The following is a 25,933-nucleotide window of genomic DNA, read 5'->3' on the forward strand; positions in this document are numbered from 1 at the left end:
TATATGGTCCAGGAGGGATTAAACAAAGTCAAGTGAGAGTTACAGATGGCCAATACTCCAGTACAAGGGAAAACAGGATTTGGAGACATTGTATGTTCTCTAGAATCAGATTTCTCGCTTTTAAGTAGAAAAGCCTGTATAGACCTCAATCTTATCAGGAAAGAGGGCGAATCAATCAGCAAGAATCCAAGGGTGATTTTGGGCATGAATCCCTGAAACTATCCAACTGCAATGACGATCTGGATTGTTACTTCAGCTCTGACTTTTTGACACTCTTCACAGAGATTGATAATCCAGGTGTTTTGCAGGAACATGTTCGGGAGGGGGATGGGGGGTGGTGGTGGTGGGGGAGAGGGGCAGTTCACAAACTGACAACGAGCACACGGTGAAAAAATTAGACCAGAATAAACATGAGAATGAGAGTGATCACTCATCACTCAGTAGCACTGCTTCGAAAGTGGAAGAAGGAATTCTGGTGATGGAATACCCTGTTCAAATACCACATTCCTCCAACAGTGGTGACCTTCTAAGAAGTACATCTGCACCTATCCATCTATCAAAAGTGGTCGTCAAGATTCTAGCAGTCAAGCGAGTCCAAAACTAGACACAGACCCAAGCTGCACAATGTCCAGCTTTTCTACATGGGCAGAAAGTGAACTTATTGATAAACTAGGACTTTTGGATTTTGAGGCAAACCAAGGCAGTGATCAGGTGGATTCGTCACGGTTTCCCATCCTACCCAAAGAGTTTCTTGGAGAGATAGAAGTCCAAAATTATCCGAGAGTTCAAGAATGAGTGACTGCAAGGAGTAGTCAGCCCAGAGGGGCGCCAATGGTGTAGTGGAATTATTGCAGGATTAGTGACCCAGGGTAATGGGGACCTGGGTTCCAATCTTGCCATTACAGATGGTGAAATTTGAATCCAATAAATATCTGGAATTAAAAGTCTAATAATGACCATGAAACCAATGTCAATTGTTGCAAAAACCCATCTGGTTCACTAATGCCCCTTTAGGGAAGTACCTTACCTGTTGTCCTTAACAGGTCTGGCCTACATGTTAAAGGCCCCCTGAAATGGCCTAGCAAGTCACTCAGTTGTAACAAAGCACTGCAATGTCATAAAAAAGACCACCATGGCATCGACCTAGGCAATCTCTGCCCTGTTGACCCTGCAAAGTCCTCCTTACCAACGTCTGGAGGCTAGAGCCAAAATTGAGAGAGCTGTCTCACAGACTAGTTAAGCAGCAGCCTGCAGAGGTTCAAGAAGGCAGGTCACCACCATTCGGGATGGGCAATAAATGCTGGCCTGGCCAGCAAAGCCCACATCCCATAAATGAATAAAAAAAAACTAAGGTTAGACAGAGGAAAAAAAAATCCTAAGGAATGTGGATACTCTCAGGAAGCAAAGATAGGCAAAATGCAAAGAAAGGGATAAACCAGGAAAATCCAATCAAGCGATTGAGGAAAAATATAACAGCAAAATGAGGAAGAAAGGAATCGAGTCCAGTTCCAGGAGGCAAACCAAGCCAAAGAAGGAGCCCAGAGAAACGTCAGCAGAAATCTTTCTTGGTGCTAAATAGGAAGAAATCGGAAGATTCTTTTATCTATTCCTCAAAAATGACCGGACATTTGGGAGTCACAGTATCTGGTCATCTTTGAGGACTAGAAATAAGATGCTTCGGTTTTCTTCCTATTTAGTATGGGTTTCCGGGTGATGAAAGTGGGAACACAACGTGGATTTGGTCCTAGTTCCGGATTCCTGCTTCTGACGGGAAAATCCAGCCCCAAAGATTTGTAACAAGGACTGAAACTAATGAACTTGCACATTCTTGTTGGTCTCTTAAATTTAAAAAAAAATTGAAACATTCATTAATTTAATCATTGCTAAAATTTTTGTATAATTTTAACTATTTTGATTGTTCAATACTTGTTTATTAATACGCTGTGCCGTTTTTAGATTCTCAATTCCTAGGTATCCAAAACTGCTACCTCTGTTCTAATTTGCACAACATCCTGTTCACCCATCACCCATGTGCTCGCTGAGCTACACTGAGTCCCAGTTCAAAACTGCCTTGCTTTTAAAATTCTCATCCTTGTTTTCAAACCCCGTCATGGCCTCATTCCCTTCCCATCTCTATAATCACCTCCACCCTGCCAACCCTCCGACCTATTAGTGCTCCCCTAATTGAGGCCTCTTGAGCATCCCTGATTTCAGTTGCTCCAACATTAGTGACTGTGCTTTCACTGCCTTGGCCCTAAACTACTCTTCCTCACCGCTTTAAGATACTACTTCAAGTAAACCTCTTCGGCCAAGTTTTTGGTTATTTGCCCTAATCTCTCCTTATATGGCTTGGCGTTATAATGGCTCTGTGAAGCGCCTTGGGATTGTTTTATTATGCTAACGGCACTATATAAATACAAGTTGTTGTTAAATCTGTTCCTTTGATTTACACACATATTGAAGAATAGTCGGTTGTAATTTATTTTGACCATGATCGTTTTAATATTTTACTTTGTCTCAGTGTATAACAGATAATTCCTGTATCTTTCTATTTAATATTTCATTAATTAGACATTTCTACATTTTACTCAATAAATTGAAATAACGATTTAACAAGTATTCATTCATTCTTTATTCAAAATAACAATTTTCATTGTTTCTATCATTTTAGAGCTTTGAATACTACAGTGTCCCAGTACATTTCAGCAGAGAGCAATGTCTTTCAACATCATTGGAAAGCAACACTGTCAGATTTCTGTATACAGCCCCAGGCCAGGTACATATGACTGACAACCTAATTATTCAGAATCACTATAAACATTGCTGAAGAGTATTAAGTAGCATTTCAGAAAATTAAAAATGAAATCTTTAAAAATTAATTGAAGTGCATAAAATTATGTGACCTAGATGGAGTAGATAGGAAGGACCTATTTCCTTAGCACAGAGGCCAATGACCAGGGGCATTGGTTTAAAGTAATTGGCTGAAAGGTTAGAGGGGATTTCAGGGGAAACATTCATACCTGGAGGGTGGGGGCAGTCTGGGACTCACTGCCTGTTAGACTGGTGAGTCAGAAACTCTCATTGCAGGTATATTAAAAGACACTTGGATATATATTTGAAGTGTCATAACCTATAGGGCTACAGATCAAGAGCTGTCAAGTGGGATTAGACTCCACAGCTCTTTCTGGACCAGCACAGGCCTCAATCAACAATCCTGGGGTTACCATTGACCAGAAACTGAACTGGACTAGCCAAATAAACACTGGGGCTACAAAAGCAGGTCAGAGGCTGGGAATCCTGCAGCGAGTGACAGACCTCCTGACTCCCCAAGGCCTATCCAACATCTACAAGGCACAAGTCAGGAGTATGATGGAATACTCTCCACATTGCCTGGATGAGTGCAGCTCCCACAACACTCAAGAAGCTTGACACAACCCAGGACAAAGCAGCTTACTTGATTGACACCCCTTCCACAAACACTCACTCCTTCCACCACCAACGCACAGTAGCAGCAGCGTGTACCATCTACAAGAGGCACTGCAGAAACTCACCAATGCTCCTTAGGCAGCACCTTCCAAACCCAAGACCACTACCATCTAGAAGGACAAGGGCAGCAGATAGATGGGAACACCACCATCTGGAAGTCTCCCCCCAAGCCGCTCACCATCCTGACTTGGAAATATAATTAATTGCCAATTAAAAGCCGGTGAGCGTGAAACGCGCCAGGACATTGGCTCAGCGCTGCCAGTGTGGTGGGAGCGTGGCGGGCGGAGGCAGCATTGAAAAGGGCACAGGTAGCAGCTCCCTGAAGGCTGCCGGGAGCTGGGGAGGAGCCTGAGGGAGCTGTGCACAAGCTTGGCAAGAGTGATGGCCTCAGCACCTGCTGGACACGCCAGGCGGGAGGGCAGGTGCTGGTGGGCACTCTGCCCGCCGGTTCTCTGACGAGTGCCTCTACACTCGAGTGGAGGCAGTTGAGTACCCACCGTGACATACACATGCCACAGGATGGCAAGGGGAGGCCACTCCACTCCAGAGAAAGGAGGTCTGGACAGAGGTGGCTGTCCAGGTGATTGGACATGCTGCTGTGCACCACAGATGGATCCAGTGCCGAAAGTGGTTCAATGATCTCTTGCACTCTGCAAGAGTGAGTACTGACTTGGCATGGAACTGTGTATAGATATCTCGGAGGGCGGCCATTCTTCATGGCGCTCAGTGGTGTGAAGTAGAGAGTGTCCAGGACACCGGCAGTCAGAGTTCTGCTGGAGACCAGGGCCATGCTGAGTCCGAGGCAAAATGAAGAGCCTCTGGAGTCATCCATCAGGTAGCAGTTGCTGGATGTCCAGCGGGATGCACAGGAGGATCTGGTGGAAATCCCTGAGGATTTGTGTGCCATGGTCTCTGTCATGGAGGAGCCCATGCTGAGCACGAGCACTGCGTTGAACCTGGAGCTCCGAGCGGACAGCCTGCTCCTTTGAGGGAGTGTTGACTGTTATGGAGAGGCAGCTCCAGGAACAGAATCAGGGGGCAGAATTTTACCAGTCGGCGAGTGGGGGCGGGGCCCGCTCGCCAATGCGTAAAATATGCGCAGTGACTCCCAATGTCACCGCACCCGATTTAAACTTTCAGGAAGGCGGGGGTGCAGCAAAATCAGCTGTGCGCCCGCCGACCTGTCAATGGCCAATTGAGGCCATTGACAGGATCAATTAAGTAATTAAAGGACCTGTCTGTCCAATCTAAAGGTTGGCGGGCAGGCCAGGATCCCTGGCGGGAACTAGAAAAAAGCATGAAACCTCATCCACCAGCGGGATGAGGTTTCATGTAGGCTTTAAAAAATATTACTGAAGATTTTTGTAAAAATTATGGACATGTCCCAACTCATGTGACATTGGACATGTATGGGAAATTTTAATTTTCTATTTTTGACTTTTTTAAAAAAAAACGTGCAGCCGATCTCCCTGAGGCTGCACTTAGCCTCAGGGAGACAAGTGCGCTCTTTTGTGCACGTGCGTGAAAGAGCACACTTTTGATTTTGGGATTCCCCCCACCCGCATAGGGAGTGCATAGCGCTTCTGTGTGGATGTCTCACTGGGTGGGCCTTATTTGGCTCGCCCACATAAAATGGTGCCGCGCCTCTGATCAGGGGCACCGATTGGAAGCGTGACCCTACGCGCCTGCCGGGGGGAAAATGCAGCCCACGGTTTCTGGGGCACTGTTCAGACCTGCAAGCTCACACGCTGGCAGTGACTTCAGCACCTACCTGTAGATTCTGGCCGCAGGATAATGACATCTTCTGCGGACCCTTCCGTCTTGCACTACCCGCTGGCCCTGCACTCCATTTGGCTAAGCCTCTCTTTCCAAAGGTTGGTCTCTGGGACGGTGCCTGCGGACACCAGCCCTCCTCTCCCTTCTAGTCCTCTTTCCTCAAAGGAGGAGGTCCCTCCAGCGGAGTAGACAATCCCCATTTGCTGCAGTACAGATGACATAGGATAGTGCCCTGAAAGATGCGCTTGGCAGAAAACCTCTAAAAAAGCTTGTAAACCAAAGAGTCCCCCAGAAAACACAGAAAATGTAAATAATTGTCAGAAAAGGACCTACAACCGACTCCCACATACGCTCCCTGACTGTAATATGGCACAACGGCCATGATAGCATCGAGAATGCGCGCCCAACATTTTCTCGCGCAATTTCACACGATATTGGGTCGGCCCTGGTTTACCAACCTCCTTTAGAGAAGCAAATCTGCTGTCCTTGTCTGATCTGTTTGTGACTCCGGACCCACAGCAATGTGGTTGACTCTTAACTGCCCTCTGAAATGGCCTGGCAAGATACTTAACATTGCAAAAGTCTAATTCCCTCCCTAACAGCACAGTGTGTGGATCTAAATCACATGGACAGCAGCGGTTCAAGAAGGTGACTCACCACCCCCTTTTCTCAAGGGTAATTAGGGATGGACGGTAAATGCTGGCCTAGCCAGTGATGCCCACATCCCGTGAACAAATCAATAATAAAAAAAAAAAGGTTTTTACAGAGGGTACTGAAAAGATATGATAGAGCCATTACTAAGGAGAAATGTTCAAAAGGAAGCTTTTTTTTGAAAATTTAAAAGAAGTAGAAACCTTTTTCTAGGTTGTTTACATCCCAGAATACTAAAGGAGGCCAGAGAGCTGATATCTGAAGCACTAATGCAATTATCAGATGTCTTTAGTAACATGGATTTGTGCCAAAAGGCAAGAGGGTACGGCAATATTCATACATGGGGAATGATATAGGTTAGGGCATGATAGGCTGATTAGGCAATAAATGTTGGCCTAGCCAGCAACGCCCACATGCCATGAAAGAATACTACGATGTGTTTAGTAGATGGTGAGTAAACTGCTGAAGTTCATTATAAGGAATGAAATGAGTGAACTTTCACTACCTTATTGGCCTTTGTTATTTTTTAAATTTGGAAATATCAATTCATTTAATTATTATATATTTTATATAATTTTGAACATTGTGATCAACATTTACTTTTTAATATTTTATGCCATTTATTATTTGTTCATTCTAATTTGCACACAGATGAACAGTACTCAGTTGCAATTCATTTTGAAAATGACAATTTTAACGTTTTACTTAGTTCCATTGCATAACAGATTTTTTCTATTTTCTCTATAACATTTTATTAAACGTTGCTATAGTTTACTCAATTAATTGCTGAACCATTATTCCAAATTTTATTATTTCTTTGCTCTAAATAAGAATTTTCATTATTTCTTTCATTTTAGAATGGTGGACCAATGTACCCAAGCAACCATGGCACCAAAGAACAATCCTACCACTGCACCATTTATATTAAATAAAGCCGGGTACAAGAATTATGCACAGTTCCAGCCAGCCTCTAGGTACAGATGGCTGACAACCTATATTGTCTGAGTCCCCATTGGCAATGCTAAGAAATATCAACAAATATTATGACACATCCGATGGTAAAGGCCGAGTTGTTCAAATCCCAGAGGGAAACTTGAAACAACTGTCATAATTCATTTTTGCAATTTGTATGTTTCGAGATGCAGGCTTTGAATCCAGTAGTAATAAGACCACCAAGTCTCAAGAGGTTTTTGATATAAATCTAAATTAAGCATTTACTAATCAAACAACAAATTAAATAGATACACATGGCTACAAATTCCTACTATAATATTTTTTAAACACATTCCTAAATTAGCCACTCCCAGTTAAATCTCCGCTAAGGCAACCATAGATTTTAAAAGACCCCAGGTAAAGGATATTTGATCTTATGAATTCAAAATGAGGATCCTTGCAGACACAGTTGGAGGTGTACAGGCTGGTTAGATCTTAAATGCCCCTGCCTTACAGACACAAACTCCTTTCTATTTGTACCCAGCTTTTCATTTGAATGTACATTTTTCGTTGTATCACTAGGCTTTTAACATTACATCTTCTAACAGTTATATCCTTTCATTCCACCAATTTTATTAGTAAGATGAAAACAATAAACACATTGCTTGGCATCTTCTAGCTAGATGCAAGATTTCACCCATTCTTTTGAGTGGTTTATTTAAAAATGCAAATTGCCCCCTTGACGCCCATGTTTATCTAATTACCATTTCAAACCTACTTCTTTCTCTACATCAAAGCCCCTAGACTAGCTGGTTTTATTCCAGTTAAGCCACACACAGACATACACACAGATAGGCCAGAATTTTCCCGTCAGCGATTTGGGGGCAGGGCCCGCTCGCCGACGGGAAAATGATGTGGAACGACGTCGGGAGGAACCCCCGACGTCATCCCGGTCCCTTTAAATTTTTAGGAAGGCGGGCCGACAGCGAAATCGGCTGCGCACCCGCTGACCTGTCAATAGCCAATTAAAGCCATTGACAGGATCATTAAGATCATTAAAGACCCTGCCCCTCCAACCTTAAGGTTGGCGGGCAGACCAGGAGCCCCAGCGGGCTTCTGAAAAAACATGAAACCTCATCCACTGGTGGGATGAGGCTTCATGCCCGTTTTTAAGAAGTGTAATAAAGTTTATGTTGTTTTTATTAACATGGCTCATCTCGTGTGACATCGTCACATGAGGGGGACATGTTAAGAATATTTTTATTTTTTGGATACAGACACCACTAAATTCTATTTAAAAAAATAATTTCCAATAACGTTATAGACATTAATCTCTTCATGACGCCAACATTTCAGAAAATTTGAACTAAGCTAATCTAAAAAAATTAATTTAAGTTCATGAAAGTTTGAAGGACCTAGATATATTAGCTAGGAAGGACTTATTTCTTTTAATAGAGAGATCAATAACCAGGAGCCATATGTTTAAAATAATTGTAGGCGTTACAGACAAGAGGGAATTTAATTTCAAGCAGCACGGATTTCTCCATTCACTACCCGTCTGTAAACAGAAAGGTGTTTTTGTTTTTTTGATTTCCCCCTTTTATAAGTAGTGGCATATGTTTCCCAACCCTTCGCTTTGGAGTGATCCAATCCTCTATTAATAACCCCACAGCAATCTGGAGAAAAGGCAAAATAAGAAGGCTGGTTTATTTTACACACAACACACAAAATGCGGGAAAGGGATTTTGCAACACCCGCCCCTTTTTGCATTCATGCAATAAAAGTGGGATAGGGGAAAGAAAGGGGTTCAGAGCAGAGATTTTGCTAAAAATAAGAATTATGGCTTCATGTGAGTCCAGAGTCCAGTAAGTTAATGTCCAAAGAAGGTTCTTTTAGGTGGCTTTATCTGGCAGAATTCGTGGTCTTGGTCTTAGGAACTTGGCTGCAGGTTGAAGATGCAGCAAAGTATTCCTGTATCCTAGAAATTAGTTCACTCTGGAGGCAAAAAACAAGGTTCTTTCTGGAAATCAGATTTGGAGAGAGATGGAGGTCAAAGGCAGGTTGCTAGTCTGGAGTCCAATTCTCTTTAGAGGTTAAACCTCAACTGAAGATATAATTAAAGGAATTCAAACAGCACAAGCTCTGGTTATGTGGCAGGGTAGTTTTGGGTTGAGCTATTCAGCTAATGAGGCCCCTTGTTAAAACCCATGCACGTGAAAGAGTGAACTTCTCCCTGAGGCAAAGTCCTGTCTCAGGGAGATTATTGAAAGTTTCATAAACCTCAAAAATTGAATAATGAAAACGTTATTAACATGTCCCCCGCATGTGACAATGTCACATGAGATGGGACATGTTAATAAATATGACAAAAACTTTACTAAAGATTTTTTAAACGGACATGAAACCTCACCCCGCCAGTGGATGAGGTTTCATGTATTATCAGAAGCCCGCCGGGGCTCCTGGCCTGCCCGCCAGCCTTAAGATTGGACGGGCAGAGCCTTTAATTATTTTAATTATCCTGTCAATGGCCTCAATTGGCCATTGACAGGTTGGCGGGTGTACAGCTGATTTTGCTGACTGCCCGCCTTCCTGAATATGTAACTGGGATGGGATGACATCGGGGATTCCTCCTGATGTTATCCCGCGCCATGTTCGCATTGGCGAGCGGACCCTGCCCCCAACTCGCCAACGGAAAAATTCCGACCTTAGTTGCTGCAGTTATTACTCATTACTCTTTAGGTTTCTGATTTGAAATGTCCCCACTAACAAAAGATTTGTTTCCTCTTTCATTACAGAGCTACTGTCACTCAGAATTTCACCCTGAAACTGCACAGTATCCATCAGCTTATCAGGCAGCAGGTGCAACGATCTCAGGTGTACCAGTCAGACATGTTGAAAATTCTAAGTAAGAGAGTTCATTATTTTAAAGTTCATTTGCTGCACCATCGGCACTATGTGACTACAGTGTGCACCATCTACAAGATGCACTGCAGCATCTTGCCAACAATTCTTAAATGTTATCTCTCAAACCCAGAACCTCTACCACATAGAAGGACAAGGGCAGCAAGCACATGGGAACACCATCATGTCTAACTTCTCCCCTATTACGCGCACCATCCTGGCTTGGAAATAGATTGCTGTTCCTTCTTCATTACTTGGTCAAAATCATGGGTCTCCTTACCTGGCAGCACTGTGGGGGTGCCCTCACCGGAAGGAGTGCAGCAGGTCTAGTGGAAACTCACTACCACATTCACAAGGGCAATTAAGGATGGGCGATAAATGCTGGCCTTGCCAGTGACACCTATAAATCAGCCCATTTAGCCTTTCAACCTAGAGCTTGACAAATCCTATAAAATCTACACTGTCATGAATTTCATCCCACCCATTTAATCACATGAGAGAAAGTATTCCCGGATCTCAAGTTTTATGAAAATAGCCAGCATACCCATCGCTCCGACATCTCCAATCTTGAGCTGTTGTCTGCTGCTCTCTGCAGACTCTTGCACCACCTCTGCCACAAAAACATAATACCCATTGGGCGGAATCGTCCCATATTTACACCATGTGCGATAGCGGGCGGGGAAAATGACATTTTATATGTTCCCAGGAAACACGGCGTTTCAATGGCGGGCGGGCAAATCGGAGCCTGCCTCCCATCACCTCGCCGCTTCGTCACACTGGGCACCATATATAAAGTCCACACACCTCAGCCCATGACTGCTGCAGGGGAGATGTCCATGAAAGGCAAAAAGACTGCAAACCCCAGGTCCAGTGACGCATCATTGGAACGCCTTTTGGATGCCATGGAGGCCCGGCGCGTTGTCCTCTACCCCTGCGCTGGCTGCAGGATTGGCAGTGGCGTGACCAACCAGGCTTGGGAAGCGGCGGTCAGTGCCAACGCCCTGCAAAAGAGGACAGCCACCCAGTGCTGCTACAGGATGAATGGTCTCATCCGTTCTGCCAGGGTAAGCCAGTCTTTTCATCGCTCTCAACTCACACACGCACAAACCCATCACACGTCCACAGGGATCTCACACCTCAAGATACAACACCACTAACTCTCACACACACCCTCACCTCTCCATCAGGCTCATATCCTCTTGAACTCGCATCCTCATCCTGTCCATGGCGCCGCTCACCACACAAACATTCCCCTCAGTGCCATGCGTCCTGCTCTCACCCTCTCCATCTGTTTTCATGCAGGAGAAGCTGGCTCACCTCAACAAGGAGAGGTCCCAGACCAGGGTTGGAGTGGCCCACATTAGGCCCCTCACTCACTTTGAGGAGCGTGCCATTGCACTGACTGGTGAGGATGTGGATCGTGCCTGTGTTGACGGTGAGGTTGGCAGCGAACACCCACCTGAGGATCCTTCCCCACATCATCCCTCCCTCAACACAACTGCGAGTGCCTCTCTCTCCTGCTTTTGACTCTGCTGCCGTGCACTACTTACCTCTACTTTGGCTCACAGGGAGCTCTGCCAAGGTACCAGCACTCTCAGCCAGCCAGTCCCTCAGCTCCATTCACGTCCTCATCTGCGGCCAAGAGGACACCTCCTCCAGTGAAGAGGTGGAAATAAGCAGCCTTGAAGACCCATCACTGCAGAGGGAGCAGCCGACCCACAAGTGATTCTGGAAGGGAGAAGTGTGTGAGTGGCAGGGCCTTTCGGAGCCTCGTGCAAGCACTCTCTCACGCATGCGGATCCTTCACATTTCACACCTCAATTTCCTGAGCATTTTGAATGCTGCCTGCTGGGGTTCGCTTTCAGTTGTCCATCTGAGCTGACCTGCATCTCCGTCTACCCACTGATCACACTCCCATGCAGCACCTGACCTCGCCCACCACGACTGTCGTTTCACTTTCGATTTGGACAGTACGGTGCTAATTCAGTTTTACTTTCGCTCCCTGGTCCTTTACCCTCCCCCAGTCACTAGTTTCCTTTCCCCCATCTCGGTTGATCTGCCTGGTATCACCTTCCACCTCCCCTCTGTGATCTACCAGCCACAACCCTTTTCCTTTGGGGATGTCCAGGTGAATGTGAGGTTCCCTTCCTTCCTGAAAATCCCACCCCCATCCACATTCACCTCCCCGGCCTCTTTCCTATCACCAGAGTCCATGTCTGCCTCCAAGTCCCCACTAACCACCTTCGTCATCCCTTCTATCGCGACTGTCAAACCCTCACCCTCCCACCTCATTCTACCCTTGGTCATTCTCACCCTTCTTCCATATCATGCCCACCCTCAGTTCACACCCCAGGAGGCACACATGGACCATCCAACACCTCCCGTGCACGTTCACCTGTACATCCCCACCTTCCACAACCCTTTCCCACTGGAACCCCTTCTCCCCCATCCCCCGTCGTCCCACTCCCCCCAGACTCTCCATCCCCAATTAGTCCCTCCCCCTTCCTGACTCTTTCCACCATCCTTACCTCTTCAGCCACCCTTAGTCCCTCCAGCCTTACCTCTTCCTCCAGCCTCACTCCTTCCTCCAGCCTCACTCCTTCCTCCAGCCTCACTCCTTCCTCCAGCCTCACTCCTTCCTCCAGCCTCACTCCTTCCTCCAGCCTCACTCCTTCCTCCAGCCTCACTCCTTCCTCCAGCCTCACTCCTTCCTCCAGCCTCACTCCTTCCTCCAGCCCCACTCCTTCCTCCAGCCCCACTCCTTCCTCCAGCCTCACTCCTTCCTCCAGCCTCACTCCTTCCTCCAGCCTCACTCCTTCCTCCAGCCTCACTCCTTCCTCCAGCCTCACTCCTTCCTCCACTCTTACTTCTTCCTCAACCCTTACACCCTCCCCTCTCCATTGCCCTTCCTCCCCCTGGACACCCTCCCCTCTCTGCACCCCTTCCCCCCCACCACCCGTACACCCTCCCCTCTCCACACCCCTTCCCCCCCCACCACCCGTACACCCTCCCCTCTCCACACCCCTTCCCCCCCACCACCCGTACACCCTCCCCTCTCCGCATACCTTCCCTTGTACCTTCTACCCTCCAAACGCCTATCTCCCCAGCTGCGGTGTTCTCCCCTGTTACCCCCAACTCCCCCTGTTCACCCTCCTCCCAACCTTCCCCCCTGACACCTTCATCCGCACCCCCCTCACCTCCCCCCGCTACCTTCATTCCTTCCCCCAACCCCAGAACCTCACCCCTCCGTCGACACCTCTTCCTTTTCCAGCCAATCCTAGCCCTTCCTTTCCCACCCCCTTGACCATCACCAACTGTGAGCATCAACGGTGACTATCTAACTTCCGTGGGCTGCTTCGTAGCAGAGCCATGTCCTTGCGAATCAACCCAGCATGCCGTGGACATTCCTCCCGTGTGTCGTTGCTGTCGAGCTCCGGCATCTTCTGCTCCTCAAATGTCCGCGATGTAAGCAACGCCCTGCTGGGTAAGTCCTGACTTCTGCACGTCACACTTGTCAAGACATCTTCTACACGTGCTTTCCTGACGACATGGATGGATGATCCAGTGGTGGTGGGGGTGGAGCGATTTCCAGTTTGCAGGCCTGATGATGAAATGCTGATGTTTTATGATGAGGTTCCTGACATCTGATGGCGGGAAACACAGCACACCATCAGCGGGCTGAGCGGAAGATCGCGAACTAGTTTCACGCCGTCTCGAAACCCATCGCGTCACGTTGTCCGCTCACCCCACCGAGCACCCCCGACGCCGGCGGGCAAGAAAATCCCGGCCATTGTGTTCCATGGAGGGTTTGGTCTACTTGTTTCTAAGCTTTCACAGAATCACACACTGCAGAAGAGGCCCTTCAGCCCATCGAGTCTGCACCGACACGTGAGAAACACCTGACCTACCTACCTAATCCCATTTATCAGCACTTGGCCCATAGCCTTGAATGTTATGATGTGCCAAGTGCTCATCCAGGTACTTTTTCAAGGATGTGAGGCAACCCACCTCCACCACCCTCCCAGGCAGCGCATTCCAGATCTCTGAGTAAAAAAGTTTTCCTCACATCCCCCCTAAACATCCTGCCCCTCACCTTAAACTTATGTCCCCTTGTGACTGACCCTTCAACTAAAGGAAACAGCTGCTCCCTATCCACCCTGTCCATGCCCCTCATAATCTTGTACACCTCGATCAGGTCGCCCCTCAGTCTTCTCTGCTCCAAACGAAAACAACCCAAATCTATCCAACCTCTCTTCATAACTTAAATGTTTCATCCCGACAACGTCCTGGTGAATATCCTCTGCACCCCCTCCAGTGCAATCACATCCTCCCTATAATGTGGTGACCAGAAATGCACACAGACTCCAGCTGTGGCCTCACTAAGGTTCTATACAACTCCAACATGACCTTCCTACTTTTGTAATCTATGCCTCGATTGATAAAGGCAAGTGTCCCATATGCATTTTTCACCACCCCACTAACGTGCCCCTCTGCCTTCAGAGACCAATGGACACACACGCCAAGGTCCCTTTGTTCCTCAGAACTTTCTAGTGCCATGCCGTTCATTGAATGCTTCCTTGTCAAATTATTCCTTCCAAAGTGTTAAGTTCCATCTGCCACTTATCTGTCCATTTGACCATCCTGTCTATATTTTCCTGTAGCCCAAGACACTCAAACTCACTGTTAACCACCCGGCCAATCTTTGTGTTATCCGCAAACTTACTAATCCTACCCCCCACATAGTCATCTATGTCGTTTATATAAATGACAAATAATAGGGGACTGAGAACAGATCCCTGTGGTATGCCACTGGACACTGGCTTCCAGTCACTAAAGCATCCTTCTGTCATCACCTTCTGTCTCCTACAACTAAGCCAATTTTGAATCCACCTTATCAAATTACCCTGTATCCCATGTGTCTTCTTTATAAGTCTCCCATGTGGGATCTTGTCAAAGGCTTTGCTGAAATCCATATAAACTACATCAACTGGTCACCTCTTCAAAAAACTCAATCAAACCTCTTAGGCATGACTTCCGTCTGACAAAGCCATGCTGACTATCCTTGATCAAAGCTTGCCTCTCCAAGTGGAGATAGATACTCTCCTTCAGAACTTTCTCCAATAGTTTCCCTACCACTGAAGTGAGACTCACTGGCCTGTAGTTCCCTGGCTTATCTCTACAACCCTTCATGTATAGCGGAACCACATTAACCATTCTCCAGTCCTCTGGCACCTCCTCTGTGGCCAGAGAGGAATTAAAAATTTGAGTCAGAGCCCCTGCAATCTCCTCCCTTACCTCCCTCAGCAGTCTGGGACACAAATCATCTGGACCTGGAGATTTGTCCACTTTTAAGCCTGCCAGCACCTCCAATAACTTGTCACTCCCTATATAAATTTGTTTAAGAACCTCACAGTCTCTCTCCCCGAGTTCGATACCTTCATCCTCATTTTCTTGGGTGAAGACTGATTTGAAGTATTTATTCAACACTCTACCGATGTCCTCTGGCTCCAATCATGGATACTACTCCTTCCCTGGTTATCCTCTTCCCATTGATATACTTATAGAATATCTTGGGATTTTCCCTACTTTTACCTGCCAGATCTTTCTCATATCCCCTCTTTGCTCTGCTAATTGCTTTCCTGAGCTCCACCCTGTACTGTCTCTACTCCACTAATCCCTCTGCTGATTTGCTTCCCTTGTACCTGGTAAAAGACTCTCTTTTCCTTCTCATCGTAACCTGAATATCTCTGGTCATCCATGGTTCTCTGGGCTTGTTTCTCCTTCCTATCACCCTAGAGGGAACATGTTGAGCCTGTACCCTCCCCATTTCCTTTTTGAATACCCCTCACTGTTCCTCTGTAGATTTCCCCACAATTAACTGTTCCCAGTCGACCTTGGCCAGATCCTGCCTTATTTTACTAAAATCCACTCTCCCCCAATCCAAAACATTTTTTTGTAACTTATCGATTTCTTTGTCCATAACAAACTTAAACTGTACCACGTTGTGGTCGCTATCGCTAAAATGCTCACCCACCACCACCTCAGCCACCTGTCCGGCTTCATTCCCCATAATTAGCTCCAGCACTGCGCTATCCCTTGTTGGACCCTCTATATATTGACCTAAAAAGTTCTCCTGTACACATTTCAAGAAATCCACTCCATCCAAGCCCTTAACACTATGTCTATCCCAATTAATGTTGGGAAAGTTGAAATCACCTAATGTAATTACCCTGTTGCTATTGTTTTTACACACCTCTGCAAATTGTGCACATATTTTCTCTTCAATTTCCCACTGACTATCTGGGGGTCTTTAATAAACACCTAACAATGTGGCTGCCCTTTATTCCTAAGCTCTACCCATAAAGCTTCATTTGATGCCCCCCCAAGATATCATCTCTCCTCACTGCAGTAACTGACTCCTTAATTAATCAAGTAACGCCTCCTCCTCTTTTACCCCCTCCCCGTCTCCCTGAAGATTCTATATCCCGGTTACCAATCTTGCCCTTCCCTAAACCACATCTCAGTGATGGCTACTATATTACAATTCCATGTGTCAATCCTCACCCATAACTCATCCGTTTTACCTGTAATACTCCTGGCATTAAAATAGAGGCCATCCAGCCTTGCCTTACTCCCTTGAAGCTGTACTCCCTCTGACTTGATTGTTTTACTGTATTATGATGTGTCCCTATTCTGCTGCCATTCCGTGTCCCCTCCCCCTGCCAAATTAATTTAAACTCCTCCCAACAGCACTAGCAAACCCTCCAGCAAGGATCTTAGTCCCGCTGTGGTTCAGATGTAGACCGTCCCGCTTGTACAGGTCCCACCTTCCCCAGAAACGGTCCCAGCGATTCAGGAGTCTAAAACCCTCCGTCCTGCACCAACTTTTAAGCCAACTATTCATCTGCGCTATTCTCCTATTTCTGAGCTCGCTAGCACATGGCACTGGGAGTAATCCAGAGATTACAACCCGAGAGGTCTTGCTTTTTAGTCTACTTCCTAATTCCCTGAATTCCTGATGCAAGACCTCATCCCTCTTTCTACCTATGTCATTGGCACCAACATGTGCCATGACCTCTACCTTATCACCCTCCCCCTTCAGGATGCCCTGCAGCCGTTCAGTGACATCCCGGACTCTGGCACCAGGGAGGCAACATTCCATCCTGGTGTCACGTTGACAGCCACAGTAGCACCTATCTGTTCCCCTGACTGTAGAATCCCATATTACTATTGGTCTTCCTCCCTACCTGTACAGACAGGCTGCTTGTGGTGCCAGAATGTGGAAGCAGCACCATCATCAGCTTCCAAAATGGAAAACCAATTTGCGAGCGGGACCCCAAGGGACCCCTGAACCACCTGCCTGTTTCTCTTGGACTGCCTGGTGGTCTCCCATTCCCTTCCTTCCTCAAGTCCCTTCATCTGTGTTGTGACCACCTCTCCAAACGTGCTATCCACGATGCTCTGAGACTCACGGACGTTCCAGTGTCTTCAGCCGCCGTTTCAGCTCTGAAACCCAAGCTTCCAGGAGCTGCAGCTGGACACACTTCCTGCACACATGCTGGTCCCGGGTCACTGGAAATGTCCCCGGCTTCCCATGTTGAGCACACCATGGCTTTGAACTCTCCTGCCATGACTTATCCCTTTAAATTAAACCTTTTAAGTCAATTACCCTAGGACCCTTCTTTCCTGATCCTTGTTACTGTAGAATATACAAACTGTAAACCACAAAAGGACCTTAAACTATAAGTGATTAAAGTAGTAAATACCTTACTCACTACTTACCAGTGATTCCTTTTCCTTGTAGCCTCTCCTCCTGCAGCAAGCTCTGAAATTTAAGAAGTTGGATAGTAAGGAAAAAATTCAAAGAGCACCTCGTCCCCAAGCACGGAATTCCTGCTTTGCACCAAATTCCGAATACCCACTCTGGCTGTGCCCCACTCAGGATGTGCCACCTCTCCTGTTCCTGTGCAAGTACACTGTAGTGTGCCTCCAGATTGTCCCTTTCTTAAATAGAGCTGAGTTGACTCACCACTAGTTATGCTTCAAATAGCAATTAACCCCTATTCAGTCCCTAATCAGGCTTCAGGTGATTGACAGTTAACTGTCACACAGTCAGCTGAGTCAGCTACCTTACCAACCTTTTAACTAGACTATTGAACTTACAAAAAGTAAAGAGAAATTAAAGAGAAAAACTTACCAGTTCAATTCCTGCTTTGCACCAAATTCCGAATACCCACTCTGGCCGTGCCCCTCTTCACCTCCTTTCATAATTAGATATTTACCCAGCGTTTTCATGATGAAGATAAATCGTTCAGGAAAATTATTTCATGTATCTAGTGCTCAGAGGGAAGAAGTCCTTCTAATCTCTGGTCACACTGTAAACTTATCAATTTTAAACCGGTGTCTTTGCTACCTCTTGTACACTAATGGAGATGACTTGCAAGTTAACAACTCCATAATCATTTTATCCTGTGAACAGCAGAATTACAGAAGGAAAATTAGATTGAGTCTGTCGAGCAGTTCCTGTGTTGAGTACGTTGCTTCCAGAGTTGACTTGCTCTGCCAGAGTCAGCCATGCCTTTTGGCCAATACTGTGGGTTATTGATCTACCTGTGAGAAGGAACAGCACAAATCTTCTTTGTTACACAGCTTGCAGGAGCAAGCTGATGCTATCATGAACTAACTTCACTGAGAAAGGTTGTTGAAAAATGCCTAAATCCAAAAATGTTCTGTTATGCATAACACCCACATTGCTTTTATTGGAGCAGGGAAGGAAATCCACCATCCTTACCTGGTCTGGCCTACATGTGCCTCCAGACCCACAGCAATATGACTGGCTCTTAAAGCCCCTCTGAACAAGGGCAATTAGGGATGGGCAATAAATGCTGGCCTAGCCAGCGAGGCCCACACTCCATGTACAAATAAAAGAAAGCAGCTTTGGTTCAGACATACCTGTACAGGTGCCAGTCAACTGATGGAGCAGATAATTATTTTGCCGCATTATTTTTCTATAACATTTCAGTCCCGGGAAGTGGAACAGTGGCATCAGGTATGCCATTTCTGAAGTGGAGTTTGTGTGCTAGTTTTGTCCTCACTGATTATTTTGTATATGTGGGTCATAATGTGTTGAAAACAGATGTTAGGATCCCCATAGAGGTTGATAACTTTTTATTCCCCAAATAGTCCAATGGAAATAACCAAAGGGCAAGGTTTCACTTTTTAAAACATTTACTGTAACAAACTAAAATTGTCATGATTCAAATATTAACTAACAGGAAAATGGCACATCAATGATAAAATTATGCTATGCTTTAGGCACACATGTAGTATTAAAAGGCACTCCAAAAATTTTTCCCAGCTCTCTGGCTGAGCTCAAACACTCCTCACCATGCCGAGTGGAACCTTCTAGTGTTCATCGATAATGCTCCATTTCCGTTCAGTTTTCTGGATATATTTACCATCAGCAAGGCAACCTATAATGAGCCCCATTCCCCAAAGGTAACAACAGTGCTGTTGGCACAGGTTCCCAGAGAATCCTTTATCTGACCCTTTTAATAGACCACCAAATTGTCTAGTCGCCTCTAATAAAAATGAAACAGAAGCAGTGGAACTTATCCTTCCGAGCCCTGTTGTAAACTTGTCTCCAACTTTATGTTCTCCTTTCTGGTGGTTAGGAAGGCAAATGGAATGCAAGGAGAATTGAGTAGGGATGTGTTGCTACAGCTGTACAGGGCCTTAGTAAGACCGCTTCTGGAGTATTGTGTACAGTTTTGGTCTCCTTATTTAAGAAAGGACATAATTACGTTAGAAGTAGTTCAGAGAAGGCTCACTTGACTGATTTGTGGGATGAGGGGGCTTATCTTATGAGGGGAAAGTTGAGCAATTTGGGCCTGTATCTATTGGAGTTTAGAAGAATAAGAGGTTATCTTATTGAAACAGATAAGATCCTAAAGGGGCTTGATAGGATGCCTACCAGCAAGATTATTCCTCCTGTGGGAGAATCTTGAATTAGGGGGCACAGTTTAAAAAGTAGGAGTCTCTCATTTAAGATTGAGATGGGGAGATTTTTTTTTTAAAGAAGGTTGTTAGTCTGTGGATAAAAGCAAAATACTGTGGATGCTGGAAATCTGAAACAAAAATAAAAATAGCTGGAAAAACTCAGCAGGGCTGACAGCATCCGCGGAGAGGAACATAGTTAACGTTTCAAGTCCGTATGACCCTTCATCAGTTTGAAGACTCTTCTGATGAAGGGTCATAAGGACTCAAAACGTTAGCTGTCTTCCTCTCCGCAGATGCTGTCAGACCTGCTGAGTTTTTCCAGCTATTTTTATTTTTTTTGGTCTGTGGAATTCTCTTTCCCAGACAGCTGTGGAGGCTGAGTCATTGCATATATTCAAGGCTGAGTTGGATTTTGATTGACAAGGGAGTCAAAGGTAATGGGGGCAGATAGGAAAGTGGAGTTGAGGCCACAATCATGATCTTATTGAATGGCAGAACAGGTTCAAAAGGCCAAAAAGCCTGCTCCTAATACTTTTGTTCTTTCCCTGGATCCCAAGAACCCAGTCTACATTAGAAACTGAGCCCTTAAAACTATCCTGTTTGGTTTCTGAACACAAAAACTTTTTCCCTGCTCCACAAGGCCATAAGACATATGAGCAGAAGTAGGCCATTCGGCCCTTTGTCTCCTCTGCCATTCATTGAGTTCATGGCTAACTTGAAAATGCTCAACTCCACTTTCCTGCCTTTTCCCCATAACCCTCGACGCCCTTACTGATTAAAAATCTGCCTATCTCAGCCTTGAATGTATTTAATGACCCAGCCTTTACAGCCCTCTGTGCTGATGAATTCCACAGATTGACTACCTTCCGAGAGGAGAAATTCCTCCTCATCTCTGTCTTAAATGGGCGGCTCCTTACTCTGGGATTATGCCCTCTGGTCCTAGACTCTCCCACAAGGGGAAACAACCTCTCAACATCTACCAAATCAAGCCCCTTAAGAATTTTATATGTTTCAATAAGGTCACCTCTCATTCTTCTAAATTCCAATGAGTATCATAAGACCATAAGTCATAGGAGCAGAAATTAGGCCATTCAGCCCATCGAGTCTGCTTCGCCATTCAATCATGGCTGATAAGTTTCTCAGCCCCATTCTCCCGCCTTCTCCCCATAATCTTTGATCCCCTTACCAATCAAGAACCTATCTATCTCTGTCTTAAATAAACTCGATGACCTGACCTCCACAGCCTTCTGTGGCAATGTATTCCATAGATTCACCACTTTCTGGCTAAAGAAGTTTCTCCTCATCTCTGTTCTAAAAGGTCTTCCCTTTACTCTGAGGCTGTGCCCTCGGGTCCTAGTCTCTCCTACTAATGGAAACATCTTCCCCACATCCACTCTATCCAGGCCTTTCAGTATTCTGTAAGTTTCAATCAGATCCCCCCTCATCCTTCTAACCTCCATCGAGTATAGACCCAGAGTCCTCAAACATTCCTCATATGTTAAGCCTTTCATTCCTGGGATCATTCTCGTGAACCTCCTCTGGACCCTCTCCAGGGCCAGCACATCCTTCATGAGATATGGGGCCCAAAATTGCTCACAATATTCTAAATGTGGTCTGACCAGAGCCTTATAAAGCCTCAGCAGCACATCCCTGCTTTTATATTCTAGCTAGTCCTCTCGAAATAAATGCCAACATTGCATTTGCCTTCCTAACTACCAACTCAACCTGCAAGTTAACCTTAAGAGAATCCTGGACTAGGACTCCCAAGTCCCTTTGCACTGCAGATTCCTGAATTCTCTCCCCATTTAGAAAATAGTCTATGCCTCTATTCTTCCTACCAAAGTGCATAACCTCACACTTCCCCACGTTGTATTCCATCTGTCACTTCTTTGCCCATCCTCCTAATCTGTTTAAATCCTTCTGCAGACTCCCCGCCTCCTCAATACTACCTGTCCCTCCACCTATCTTTGTATCATCTGCAAACTTAGCCAGAATGCCCTCAGTTCCATCATCTAGATCATTAATGTATTAAGTGAAAAGTTGTGGTCCCAACACTGACCCCTGCGGAACTCCACTAGTCACCGGCCACCATCCTGAGAAGGACCCCCTTATCCCCACTCTCTGCCTCCTGCCAGACAGCCAATCTTCTATCCATGCTAGTACCTTGCCTCTAACACCATGGGCTCTTATCTTACTGAGCAGCCTCCTGTGCGGCACCTTGTCAAAGGCCTTCTGGAAGTCCAAGTAGATAACATCCATTGGCTCTCCTTTGTCTAACCGACTCGTTACTTCCTCAAAGAATTCTAACAGATTTGTCAGGCATGACCTCCCCTTGATGAAACCATGCTGACTTTGCCCGATTTTACCATGTACTTCCAAGTTTTCTGAAATCTCATCCTTAATAATGGACTCTAAAATCTTACCAACGACTGACCTCAGGCTAATCGGCCTGTAATTTCCCGTCTTTTGCCTCACTCCCTTCTTAAACAGGGGGGTTACATTAGCGATTTTCCAGTCTTCTGGGACCTTCCATGACTCCAGTGATTCCTGAAAGATCACCAGTAACGCCTCCACTATCTCTTCAGCTATCTCCTTCAGAACTCTGGGGTGTAATCCATCAGGTCAGGTGATTTATCCACCTTCAGACCTTTCAGTTTTCCTAGCACCTTCTTCTTGGTAATGGCCACCGTACTCACCTCTGCCCCGACTCTCTTGAACTTTGGGGATGTTACTCGTGTCTTCCACCGTGAAGACTGATGCAAAGTCAGTCTTAATAATAGACTCTAAAATCTTACCAACGACCGAGGCCAGGCTAATCAGCCTGTTATTTCCTGTCTTTTGCCTCACTCCCTTCTTAAACAGGGGGGTTATATTAGCGATATTCCAGTCCTCTGGGATGCTCTGCCATTTCTTTGTTCCCTACTGCTACTTCTCCAGCATCATTTTCCAATGGCCTAATGTCCACTTTTCCCTCTCTCTTACCCTTTATATATCTAAAAAAAACTCTTGCAATCTTCTTTTATATTACTGGCTAGTTTACCCTCGTATTTAATCTTTTCCCTTATTTATTTTTTGGTTGTCCTCTGTTGGTCTTTGTAGGCTTCCCAATCCCCTGGTTTCCCACTGCTCTTCGCCACATTATATGCTTTCTCTTTAGCTTTTATGCTGTCCCTGACTTCCCTTGTCAGCCATGGTTGCCTCGTCCTCCCTTTAGTATGCTTCTTCTTCCTAGGGATGAATTTTTGCTGTGTCTCCCAAATTACTCCCAGAAACTCCTGCCATTGCTGTTCCACTGTTTTTCCTGCTAGGCTCATCTCCCAGTCAATTCTGGCCAGCTCCTCCCTCAGGCCTCTGTAGTTGCCTTTATTCAACTGTAATACCGTTACATCTGATTCCAGCTTTATCCTCTCAAATTGCAGGGTAAATTCTATCATATTATGGTCACTTCCTCCCAAGGGTTCCTTCACCTTTAACTTCCTTGTCAAATCTGCCTCATTACACATCACTAAATCTAGAATTGCCTGTTCCCTAGTGGGCTCCACCACAAGCTGCTCCAAAAAGCCATCTCGTAGACATTCCACAAATTCGTTTTCTTGGGATCCACTACCAACCTGATTTTCCTAGTCTACCTGCATATTGAAATCCCCCATGATCACTGTAACCTTGCCTTTCTTACACACCTTTTCTATCTCCTGGTGTATCTTGTGCCCCACATCCTGACTACTGTTCGGAGCCTGTACATAACTCCCATTATGGTTTTTTGATCTTTGCGGTTCCTCAACTCTACCCACACAGATTCTACATCATCTGACCCTTCATCATTTCTTGCTATCGATTTAATTTCATTTCTTACTAACAAAGCAACCCCACCCCCTCTGCCAACCTGCCTATCTTTTCGATAGGATGTATATCCTTGGATATTTAGCTCCCAGTCCTAATCCCCTTGCAGCCATGTCTCCGTGATGCCCACCACATCATACCTGCCAATTTCAATCTGCGGCACAAGATCATTTACCTTATTTCGTATACTGCGTGCATTCAGATACAACACCTTCAGTTCTGTATTTCCTGTACCCCTTCTCATTGTCGTTCCTTTATCTGATGTGCTTGACGTTAGATTCCAAGCCCTTTCCAAACACTCTGTCCTATTTTGTGTTGTGGGGACTTTAATAGCCTCTCCTGGGCTCTCCTTCCTTTTCAGTTTATTCATAATTTTCCATGAAGTTGAATCCATCTCCCCAAACACTAACCTGCTGCTTTGTTTCCCATTAGTCATACTTCTTGGAGTTTTACTCTTACCTCCACCCCCCACTTTCTAGTTTAAAGTCCTGTTGACCTCCCTATTTACCCTTTTCGCTAGAACATTGGTCTCAGATTGGTTCAGGTGGAGACCGTCCCAACAGTACAGATCCCTCCTGTTCCAATACTGATGCCAGTGCCCCACGAAATGGAACCCCTCTTTCCCACACCAGTCCTTTAGCCACGTGTTTATTTCCCTTATTCTTGCATCCCTATGCCAATTTGCACGTGGCTCAGGTAGTAATCCAGAGATTATAACCCTTGAGGACCTGTTCTTTAATTTAGTTCCTAGTTCCTGATAATTCCCAAACAGGTCCTCTTTCCTAGTCTTACCTATGTTATTTGTCCTAACGTGGACCACAGCAACACAGTATATGCCCAACCTACTCAACCTCTCTTCATAAGAAAACCCCTCCAGTCCCAGGATCAACCTAGTGAACCTTCTCTGGACTGCCTCCAATGCTAGTATATCTTTCCTTAGATAAGGGGACCAAAACTATTTACAGTATTCTAGTCCACCTAGTTTCACAGTCTAATTTGTGCCTTGTATAGTTTCAGCAAGACTTGCCTATTTTTATACTCCATTCTCTTTGAAATAAAGGCCAGCATCCCATTTGCCTTCCCTATTACCTGCTGAACTTGTATGCTAGCTTTTTAGGATTCACGCACGAGGACCCCTAAATCCCTCTGCGCTGCAGCTTTCTTCAGTCTTCCTCCACTTAAATAATATTCAGCTCCTCTCTTCTTACTGCCAATGTGCATAACCTCACATTTTCCCACATTATATTCCATCTGCCACGTTTTAACCCACTCACTTAACCTGTCTACATCCCTCTATAGACTCCTTGTGTCATCCTCATCACTTGCTTTCCCACCTATCTTTGCGTCGGCCGCAAACTCGGTGATAGTACATTCACTTCCCTCGTCTAGACCAGGCAGCTTGACCCTGTTTGGGCAACACATTTCCCTGAGGAATAAGTCAGTGGGTGGCTGTCACATTTTGTTTAGCTGAAACATGTGCAATGTGTGTACATGTGCTTGTCAGCGCAATTGGTGTTGTCCACTTGCCGAATCACGCACACTACTAGTGATGGAGGCATTTGGCCAAAGGTTAAAAGTCAATGGTTCAAGGGCAAAGGATCGACAGTAGAGCTCTTGAAATGGTGTCTGGTTTATAGGGTTGGTCTCTCAGCAGTGACCTGCAAAACAACCAATGGCTCTGGCACTGCTTTTGAGGGGAACCCTTAATTTTATGTTTAAACTATTAAAACAATTCAAATTTGCAGTCAAGCAACAAATGGATTCTGGTTATTCAGAAGGAAACTGGAAGCATCTTTCTCTTTAAGTATGTGTAATTGACAGCTTTACTTGATTTTGTTTTGATTTTTCTTGTTTCTGATTCACTTTCAGATAACTATCCATATCAGTAAACCACAAGCTGTGGTAAGGCTGCCCGGAAGATGACAATGTGTTTGTCAGGCAACCAACGTATGATTATTCCGATTAAAAATACTATTTTCTGCACTGGAAGGGATATCTATAGTTCTATAAACATCGTGCTAGCTGCTTTACTTATTTTGTCACCTGTCATGGCTTACTTTAAAAAAAAGACTACCCCCTAGTTTATAATATAAGTTAATGTCTGACTGGAATGCTGCACAATAATCATTCTAAGATCACAAGTGGAATCCTAATATATCAATTACTTGAAGCTAATAATAGGGATTCCTGATCAACCCTGGGCACTCTGCATTACCAGATACCAGGCACAGTAAAGTCACAAGAGAAGGGCAAAATACTGTGCATGCTGGAAATCTGAAACAAAAGCAAAAAATGCTGGAAAAACTCAGCAGGTCTGACAGCATCTGTGGAGAGAAAGACACGGTTA

General features: G+C 45.4%; 1 protein-coding gene across 1 annotated transcript in view; it reads left to right on the forward strand.

Annotated features, from left to right (window-relative positions):
- The window catches only part of LOC121290594 (E3 ubiquitin/ISG15 ligase TRIM25-like), a 47,705-nt gene extending 22,137 nt beyond the window's left edge, over nt 1–25,568 (forward strand). The window contains exons 6-9 of the mRNA XM_041211210.1: nt 2,672–2,776; nt 6,771–6,887; nt 9,642–9,751; nt 25,456–25,568. Of these exons, the coding sequence (XP_041067144.1) occupies nt 2,672–2,776; nt 6,771–6,887; nt 9,642–9,751; nt 25,456–25,475 (352 nt within the window). The 3' untranslated portion in view covers nt 25,476–25,568. The remainder of the gene's footprint in view (nt 1–2,671; nt 2,777–6,770; nt 6,888–9,641; nt 9,752–25,455) is intronic.
- The last annotated feature ends 365 nt before the right edge of the window (nt 25,569–25,933 follow it).

The sequence above is a fragment of the Carcharodon carcharias genome, chromosome 18 (genome assembly GCF_017639515.1).
Source record: "Carcharodon carcharias isolate sCarCar2 chromosome 18, sCarCar2.pri, whole genome shotgun sequence".
Lineage (NCBI taxonomy): Eukaryota > Metazoa > Chordata > Chondrichthyes > Lamniformes > Lamnidae > Carcharodon > Carcharodon carcharias.